General features: G+C 33.1%; 2 protein-coding genes across 2 annotated transcripts; both read left to right on the top strand.

Moving 5' to 3' along the window:
- Nucleotides 1-2,651: 2,651 nt before the first annotated feature.
- LOC132712824 (uncharacterized) lies at nucleotides 2,652-5,447 on the top strand. The gene is made up of 3 exons (XM_060695259.1): nucleotides 2,652-2,816; nucleotides 3,689-3,854; nucleotides 5,328-5,447. Exons 1-3 carry the CDS (start codon nucleotides 2,668-2,670, stop codon nucleotides 5,445-5,447), a joined length of 435 nt encoding a protein of 144 aa, XP_060551242.1. The 5' UTR covers nucleotides 2,652-2,667.
- Nucleotides 5,448-5,883: 436 nt separating this feature from the next.
- Nucleotides 5,884-10,217, top strand: LOC132712826 (uncharacterized). The gene is made up of 4 exons (XM_060695261.1): nucleotides 5,884-5,977; nucleotides 6,286-6,407; nucleotides 7,067-7,236; nucleotides 7,587-10,217. The coding sequence occupies exons 1-4, from the start codon at nucleotides 5,973-5,975 to the stop codon at nucleotides 8,013-8,015; spliced, it is 726 nt and encodes a 241-aa protein (XP_060551244.1). The 5' UTR covers nucleotides 5,884-5,972; the 3' UTR covers nucleotides 8,016-10,217.
- Nucleotides 10,218-10,534: the final 317 nt, after the last annotated feature.

Raw genomic sequence — 10,534 nt, 5'->3', positions numbered from 1 at the left:
GAACAACAAGATTCTAATGTTGAAGGTATCCCAGCTTGTACAAGCAGTCTCAGACAAGGAATGGTGTCAAATTATTGGTAAAATATAACGTCATTTCAAAATGCAATAAATGATTTAACCTCAAAGTTCAAATCACCTTTATCTCAATTTTAGGCACTTATAATTTCAAAGCAGCTTTTTATCATATCAATATTTGGAAAAAGAAATCCATTGAAAGCAATAATATACGCAAAATTACTGATGATGAAAAGATGCAACATGCCTCTTGCCCCTAGCACCGGCTTGAGTGGTATTCAATTTTCAACATATTCAACAAAAAATCTATATCATCATAATTTTGTTTTGTAGTAATAACTGTCATGTACACGAGTGGTCTTAGATATACTGTCTAATGTCAAATGAGACACTAGCACAAAAACTCGCCTTATGGTTGATAAAATACGCAACGTCACTATCAACACTTTGAGTATTTTTTTCATTATGTCACAGGTGGCTGTCTTCTTTCCTATCAAGATCGTCTTATCTCCTTCGCGTGACAAGAATACAGCAGGTGATGACACGTGAGGAACTAGACAAGCAATTCGAGGGACTCCGTAAACACATGGAAGATCTACAGGTGATTAGTATGATACCGCGTGATATAAACTTTGTTGTATGATCAGATTATATATTTATATTAGAACATGAAGTAACATCAATACTGTTTTCTCAGGACCCAAATTCCTCATGCATTGGTAAATGAATGAGAAACAATATATCGATTTCTGAAGTCAATGTTTCATTTTGCGAAAATGAACAATACAATTATTACAAAAACAAATAACATTATACAGTACTAGAACATTGACGAAATTCTTATGTCAAGACAGCAAATTCATACAAGGCTTTTCCAATTTACTTTTTAAAAGCCCAAAATTACTTGCCTCCTACAATCATTGTTAAAAAATTTAAAACAAAAATATCGGAGCATATGCATTTTAGAATGAATTTATTGTGTATAAAATTATATATTGTTATATTATTTTAAGAAATACATTAAACAATTTCCTATTTGTAAGAAAGAATACTGGCGATAGTATCGAACGACTTGAATCAAAGTAGCGAATAGAAATAAAAAGAATAACATCAATATTAAAACGGGTACGCACAACCCGAAACTTTTAGACAGGCTAAAATGAAACTACTTAATCTGTTAATGTCTGTAGTTAAGACGCGTCACAACATCAGTAATGTTAGTAATATTTTAACTAAAAGAGTCCAGTTACCTCTATTGTAAATTAAGCTTGCAACTGATTCGATCCAGTCTCGAGTCTGGTTTCTGGATGTATAAGTATCATATATTGAATTTCGGTTGCTTAATTACATATGGTGGCTGATTTGTTACATTTTATTTTTGCGCGTCGCATTGTCTCAAATAGAAGAATTGGTGAATTGCCGCTCTGGTGCTCGCGACAACGGGCGATGCTAAATGACTTTAGGAAGCTTACCCTTCGATTTAAGCCAAGCGACATGGCGACAACGTGCCGCACAATAATGTGCGTTTGGCAGCGACAAGACAAGACGAAAAGGCGATAACGGTATTTGCTGTGTGGTCTAAAGCAACAACGCAACGCACAAAGGTATAACAAATCAACCACCATAATGCCATGTTGTTGGAAAGCATTCATCGTAACCACAATGACTGCTCCACTTTAGTTACCAATAAGCTACACTTATAAGTTTAAAATTTGAGTCGAGTATTATGAAGTTAAAAAAAATACGTTAAGTTAAAAATAAGAATGAGTAGAATTTCGTTGTCATAGAAATAAACCTGTCTTAATTGGTTTGACCTTGATGGTGGGAAATACCAACAAATAAATGTTGCTGTCCTTTCATCTGAGATGCGCTATAAAATAAGAACCTTTTTAAACCGGCCATTTAACAAGACAAATTTGTGAAACATATATAGTTGGTGTCGTGCATTTATGACGTTTTCAAGTCCATTGATGTCAGCCGAAATGAAAATATATGTAATTAAATGTTTTTTTTAGTGAAACATCAACTGTTCATTTTTTAAATATTCGAAAATGAAAAGTAATTTTCCTTTGAAATTTGACTTGTGTAGAATCTGGTAATGGGGAAGACACAAGAATGCCCCAAGCGAGAAAAAATGGGAAGAGCATTGCCGATCCCGGCTGAGCTGTAAAGAATCAGACAGGAAAATATCAGTGAGCTTGGGTGGCTGGCAAAGACAAAGAACAGGCAATTCCCCGTGTCCTTGACAACGAAATCATTTGGATTTTCAAGCCCAAAGGCTCGGGTTAATGGTTGAACCAAGTGAAGGAAACTTAAAAGGTAAACCAAACCAAAAGAATTACTTCTAAAGCCCACAAAAATCATATTGAACACTTTGTGGAGGCTCTTGCGTTAATATGGAAAACGCAAGACAATCAAAATAATTTAAGTGAAAATTTTCTTTGAAACAATTACTTAAGAAACAAACAATAATGACAGACAGGATTACACTAATAAACATGATAATTCTATTTAAAGATGTCTATGTATGCTTAGTTTGGGCATTGTAAACATAATTGAGGTTTTTGGGGAACCACATTTAAGGCCCATTTATTTCTGAGGGTTATATAATAATAATATCCATCTTTTACAGACTATTTGGTCAGAGGCAATATGTGTAAGACGATGCGTATAAATTCTGTAAAAGCCTTGTTTGCAAAGAAGAAGAAAAAGGTAGAGAAAACATATTCAACGCTAGGTGGCGCTGTCAGTTGCATTGGCATGCTAGACACCGATGAGAGAAATGTCAAAAGAATATTCAAGTAAGCAAAATCCTGTAAAGAAAAGTGTATGCTTTTTCTGTATGCTGTTTGAAAAACATTGATTATTGAAGCCTGTATTACACAGTCAAGCAAACAAATTTTTGGACAAAACGCACAGCAAAAATCTATTATAATAAAAATGACCTATTCAGTTAGGTTTTTGTATTTCTTCTGACTCTTCACTGATTGTCAACATTTAGGACATTTTTACCGACATATCAGCTAGAAAAATGTTATAGATAACCAGAGATACTTTACACAACGTCCCTTTTTGTACGTTGTAAGTCAAACTGATTATTTTTAAAGCTTATTTGATGACTTTTAAGCTTTATCGGGAGAACCACCGACTTTATGTAAGCTAGCTAGATAACTTCTTCATATGCAAGAATCCATCACAGGCCGGATTCAAAGGACACGCGGTTAAAAGTCAAAGACCTTAACTAACTGCTCATGAACAGAACTTCACAAATGACGAATTGATTGAGCCGATGAAAATACTTTGTATAAAGTAGCTTACTTGAAGAAATTTCACTCAATATATTAAAAGTTTAAAACGAAATTAACCATTGGCTATTTGATGCATGGCTACTTGTGGTACTTTGCAATTTTAGGCATGTACGATGTACAATTGTCACATGACACTTTATTTAAAGACATTCCGTTCAAAATTATAGTTAAAACGAGATTTACAAATTTCCTGTCGTAAATTTTTCGTTTTGCACGTTGTACAATAGTCATATGAGGTACACATCATGATATCTTACTCGTTACATATAGTTATTCTTAATTATTAGCGAACTTGGAGAAATATTGAAACAACCCAATACGTGTCATTTACACAATTAAATAAACATCTGACTCGTTTGTAACAGAGATTTTAATGACACAACGAAGGCAAAGAAGATGTCAGAGGCGACTATACTGTACATAGAAACAATACTGTCACATAAAGAATTTGGCGGGAAGCTGAGAAAATTCTTTGACCGTTATTTTAAAGACATTGATGAAGCTGCGAAAAGAATTCCTGGATTTCTTAAGGTTAGTGGAGAAAATCAAAAACTGAGGTTATTTAAAGATGAGCATAATATAGTTTTAATCTAAATTATCAACAACTCAATATCATAAGATTTATAGTATAATAGTGGTTCAGTGGTATGAGAACCGTGCTTTAAGATATATTTTATTATAGAGTTGATACCTTTCTATTGAAAATGAGCATGCTCGCCGACTTGCTCAATTTATTTCCTTCTAATTGTGGCGACAGGGAAAAGAATAACTGTAGAAACATATTCAGATGCTCGTCCATTGGTTACTTTTGTCAGTTACTTTTTACTGGGGTTTCATATTGCGACGACAGGGGACATGTTTTTATTTTTGCCTATGATACAAAAGAGAAAGAACCTCAAAACACTCGGTAATCTGATTAATACACGGGGGCTATTCCTCCTCGTACTTAATACTCGGGGCTATTTCCCTCGTACAAATCTTTCCATAACTAGCACATGTCAAATGATATTAGAGACAGGCTAATTTGCAGATATAATTACAGTTATTTTTCTGTATAATTTTTATGCCATTCTTCTATTTAAATACGTTTGTAAGTTATAGTAGTTTCGTCCGCTTAGCTCAATAAGGAGAGCGTCACATTAGTAAACGATTTAGCTTATTTGATCCTCGGGCGATATATCACGGGTATTAGGCCTGATGATAATTTGTTTCGCACCGCTGTTTCTGAAATCATATGTCAGTCACGTGCGCAGAAATTGGTAACAATTGGTAAGTTATCCAGGAAAAAATGGTCAGGTGGATCGACCATTAAGATATGACCAATTAATGTGAAACACAAATCAAACCAAAAACAATAAAAATCAATGTAAAAACACCCAGAAAACAGCAAATAAATCAGTAAACTAAGGTGGCATTTTTTTCTGCCAACAATTAAACAGTTATTTACGGTAGTTCACCCCTACTAACTTGTTAGTTTTCGTTGAATCAATCAAGTCAAAGTTTCTTTGTTACACATAACACGAATAAATGTGGTTAATGTAGTATTAGTAGAGACTCTTTTAACATATTCTTTGTATATACAGTTATATTGTAAATAATAAATCATAAAGGTATTTGTTCTCGTCATTTGCTAATGCACAAACCACAGTTCAACGTATGATATTATAAAATACAAAAAAAATGATAAAATTTTGACAAATTAGCAATCGTGTTAACAGAATTATAAAATACATGTATATTTATTTGATTAACTCTATAGTTACGTGACAAATAAGTATCCAACTTCAAGAACAAAAAATAGAGATGGTTAAGGGATTTGCCTACAATTGCAAATACTTACAAATAACAAATATTCTTCTGTTTATCTATAAAACTTTCATTTATTTATCTTGCATACATTTTTAATTTTCAATTGCATTAACATATTTGATTAAAAATACACATTTCTGTAATAACGTAATCTATGAAAGTAAATAATAATCGTACAATGTTTTCTTATTATAGGCTGATCAGCAGCTCATAGAAACATTACAGACAAATATTAATGAAGATGATCGTCTGAAAGCTCAACTCCCTGGACTAGTGAATGAAAGTGCCGATTTTCCAACCTCATTTTCTAAATAAAACACTCCGAAATTTACTTTTAAATCAAAAGGTTAAAGGAAAGTAAAAAACTTGGGAAAAATTTTGAAAGGACGATAAAATACCAAAAAAAAGACCAGTTCAAAAAAGTAGGCAAACTTATTTTTTAAATTGTAGAATAGTAAACAAAAAAAACCATAGAAAACTTTCCAACCACAGCCCTGATTAACAAACCCCGTGGGCCCCCCTCAAAGGGATCTGCTAGAAACGAAAAAAGGCACAGAAGGCGGGCCCCGGGCGAGACCCACGGATAAAATACTTTTTTGTTAAAAGATGAGACTTTTTAATTTTTTATTGATGACTCCCAAACTTCTCGTCGATGAATATTCAAAATTCTTTTTTCACCATTCAATTTTCACTTATCATTGGGGTACACTATTAAAAGAAAAATAAAAATTTTATAGACTATCGAGAAATAAAAAACTGATTTTGAATGATTTGTTTTAGGTTGCCACTGACGTAGTCGACCAGTCCAATGTCACACAAATCCTGACCGACGATAAAATCATGAGGTGAAATAATTTTCTATTACATTAAATAACGTCCTGTGATTGTTAAATGTTATCAAAATGTGACAGTTTTTGTCCACATATCAAAAACTTTTAACCTGAAACTTGTAACGAATGTGATGTGAGATATAATAAAAACTGTTTTATGTTTCATATACGCACGTATATCTAACATCGGAACAAAAGTAGTCCAAGATCAACACATTTAATATACCACAATGACATAATTTTAACTACAAGTATCCTCCTTTGTTATGTATTTTAATCAGACGTATACAGTTAAGAAAAAATAATTATTTTAATAACTTCAGGGATTTGAAACATGCTAACATCGTTCGGTACTACGGTGCGTCCTATATTAAAACAAAGAAGGGTTTACAGTGGATAATGGTGATGGAGCTGTGTCAGGCAACCCTTAAACAAATCTATACTGGTAATTTTGTTTTATTAATAGTGTCAGCAATGAATTGGTTAACACAAGACTTATCTGTAGAAATTCAGTATAAACACTCTTATCAGTGTAAATTTGAAAGAAAGAGACTGCCAACAATTGTTAAGGCAAATACCGTACTATTCTTTTAAGTACAAATTGGAGTTATGATACATTCTTGTGTATATTGGGTGAGTACAAAGCTATTAAAGCTGTATTAGACAAGGCGCTAGTCGAGGGTGACAAATGTTTTGCAGCTCTGTACGAGACCAATATGATCAGTATTGCTCTCAATAATGTTTAATGACCTCTTTTTATTTCTCATTTTTGATGTTAAAATGCAAACGAGGTAATATAGGATATGATATGTATTTGATATGGATGTATTGTTCTCTGGTTATGGAAATGTTGCTATAGAGGATATAATAAGCATTTGGTATAGATTCGGTAACTGAAAACGAGGCTAAATTGTTAAGAATGGACAATCATTAGCTCTATTCGAATATGACATGGTTTAAAGACTTAAATTTCATTGATTATAATTTATAAGGTGTGAAGTTATGATTTTGTGTTATTTACAAATGTTCATTCATTTTAATATTTATCAAATTATCATATAAAACATGTATGTACATAATGGAGAATAAATTAATTTATTTCAGGAAGCGAAAGAAATGAGCGCATGATTCCTGGTTGCCTAGGCAGTGACCACCCACGATTTGCTGAGGCAGCCAAGCATATGCTTGACCACGCCTACCAGATTTGTACTGGCCTGGATTTCATACATGGGAAAGGATACACCCACAGAGATATGAAACTAGAAAACGTTCTGGTAAATACATACTGTTTTGTTTGACCAACGGTTTAGTTTGAATCATTGGACTTGCCAGAAGTTTGATCGCATCGTCTTAATGAACTATATCTTTAATAGTTTTAAACTCAAACAGCAAGTTTTCGATTTATCTGCATGACTATTTTAATATTAATATAAGTTTGATATGTGTCATCCCGATACTCAAATAACAAATACCTTTTAGAAAATAACGAATGCACATGCTTCAAAAAGTTAAATACTATTAAACTATTTCAATTGATTCTATAGTGAGATGTCAATTATTATATTGGAAAATTAAATACGAACGTTTCCATATGTTTCATATAATCTTGAAAATAATTTTACAGTTGGCAGAGGGAAATGTTATTAAGATTACAGATGTAGGCGTCACCAAGGTAACAAAGATTGGTAAAGTTGCATATGGTTTCCCGGCTTATATGGCACCCGAAGTGCTGCTTTCGAATGAGATCCAAACAAACAAGATTGACATTTACAGTTTTTCTCTCATATTCTGGGAAATGTGGTTTGGGAAGGATGTAGAGGACGAAAAAAACAAAGGTTTACTCGGGTATGGTTACCATGGAAATGCAATGGAAGTACTCAAATCTCATATTGCAAGGACAGATGGATGGCGGCCACCACTGAGTTCACCAAAACGTCCGCCAGAAATGATTACTGATGTATTAAAAAGAGGATGGGCTTCCGATCCTGAAAAGAGGCCAAGTGCAAATGAGTTTGGAAAAACTTTGAAACAGTTTCTGAAGAACAACCTCTAACAAAGCATATAAATTATACAAAAAGCATAAGTGAACCGCTGCAAAAGACTTACATGATACATACATGAATAGAACTACTGTCATGAGAGGCTATAAAGGTTTTAATTTAATTCCGAAACAAGCGAAAAAAATCACTATTTTGCATTGTTTTTTCCATCAAAACTGATTTCAAAGTGCTGCAACTTCTAAATGCATTGAAATAGACTAAAAGGCTTTTCAGTGTTGGCTACACATGATATTAAGATCGTCCTGAGACTATTTTAGCCTGTCACATGTCCAAGATTTTCTTGGTGATGAGGGGGACTACCACCCCCCTTCACCCCCCCAAACAGTATGGGGCACACTCCCCTTCTGGCAACCCCCTTATGAATCATTTTGATGTGGGCCGCGCCGAAAAAGTCATCACTTTTTTAACAACATTTACAAACGAAAAACAGTGTTTGGGGCCTAAATAGGGCATTTTTCCCTGTTTGAGGCCTCAAGGGGGGGGGGGCAAAAGCCGTCAAAACACGTGTATGCGAGGGATAAAGATTAAATATTGCAAAATAGTTAAAGGAGGGCAGTATATCTTAAATAATATGATATATTTTTGTTGTCATATAAATGTATAGTGAATTGCATTTTTTTTATAAAATATAATTTCTTCTTCTGGTTATTTAAAATATTCTTATTGCAAAATAACAAATGATTTTTTAAATCTGTTTTGGGGCCAAACTAACCAATTTTGGAGCCGGATTGACCAACCAGAAATACTAAGGGACAGAATTGACCGCTTTAGGGGCCGCATCATTTTTGTATTTTCTGATCGTAAGATCAGTAAATACATAGCTAACATCCACGGTCTAACACAAAATTTCCTCACAGTCCTAACAACGCAAAGTAGTTCTCACTCAAAACTGCTTAAAAACCAGCAATTTAAAAGAAAGAATAATTTTTAATGAAGGCATTTAACGAATTACAGCGCATTAAAAGTTTAGATTAGTCAACAGAAAAATGAGGTTATAATCACAAATTTCGCAGATGAATATCTTTTTACCCAATGAAAAATGTTCGGCTATTTCCGTAAAGCTTCGGATTATCATGAATATCATTTTAATCAATGAAAATGCTATGTTTAGCTATGTCGATTACCGAATACTCCAGAGCGTAGTACGCAAATAAATCTGACTGTCGAGTAGTGGAATATATACATGTCGGACTGTTTTGGCGAGAAGATTTTCGCTAAATTATTTTCATCAGTGTTAAACAACAGGTTTATCGTGAACAAAATACCTCGAAATTAATAAGGATTACAAACACGAAATGGAAATTCTCAATTTAGAATTACATAATGTATTCGTTTTTATTCAAGGTACATATGTATAACTTCGCCGTGGTGCAGAGGTAAGCGGTCTCGTTGAGGGTGTGAGAGGCCTATGGTTCAAATCCTAGTCGAGGCAATTCTATTTTTTTTCATGCAAAATTCCATATGTATCAATCTCAAACTGTTATAGAAGAAAATCAAAACGCTGTCGCTGCGTAAGATGAATTATAGTATATAAAATTAAACTTACAGGAAAGTATGATTTAGATTGCAAAAATCAGAAAATACCATAAAGCTGCAGCCCTTTGATTTGTCTTGCTGTTATTTAGTGCTTGTATTCACTTAAACGAAATTGCATACTTTATTACATTTTGAAACTCCAGCAAACACTGATTATAAGTAATAGTTATAGTACATGAAACGAGTTAGTTACGAGGATATAACACTGGCTGGGGCGACATCAAGGAGGGTTTCTGCAAAACAAAATGCCGAGGCCGTTAGGCTGAGACATTTTATTTTGCAGAAACATCCCGAGATGTCGCCCCAGCCAGTGTTATACCTCTGTAACAACTGAGTTTCATATACTTTAACTGTTTTATCGCAATGACATAATGTTTTCTTTTTTTGTTATAGAAGCAAATAAATCAATAAATAGATAATTAGCTACACTACAGTTATTTATGATAAGGCAGCTTTTTTCAAGATGTTTTCGCTGCCGCAAAAAAAATTATATATAAAAGACATCCAATGTTAGAGGCGGATTGTAAACTGTTACCAATATTGATTCAAGATTAAATTGCTTTTCTTTTCAGTGGAAATAATTCATTCAGCGGATACAATTCGTTCAGCGGATGTACCTGTTGATTAAATGAGAGTAAATTTAATTTCATTAATTATCTTTGTTAATATTTTACATTGTATCTATATATTATTTTATTTTATTGATTCCATTTTTTTTTTTTTTTTTTTTTTGCTTCTGGGAATGGTCATTACCGGTCTTGAAGACTTTTCACTCCTTTTTAATATACCAAAATTATTTTGATACTTATGAATTTATGATATACTAAAATAGACCTAAAATATTGAATTGAATTGAACTTAAGTAGACCTTAAATTTAATAAAAATAAATTAAAAAGGGGATTTCACTTTTGAGTCAATGACTTAAATCCCAGTACTTTAAGTTCTATCATTTCAGTTATCTTATCTTCTTTATTT

This window comes from Ruditapes philippinarum, unplaced genomic scaffold (genome assembly GCF_026571515.1).
Source record: "Ruditapes philippinarum isolate M1 unplaced genomic scaffold, ASM2657151v2 ctg9848_1_1_1_1, whole genome shotgun sequence".
NCBI lineage: Eukaryota > Metazoa > Mollusca > Bivalvia > Venerida > Veneridae > Ruditapes > Ruditapes philippinarum.
This window is presented reverse-complemented; position numbering and strand designations above follow the sequence as displayed.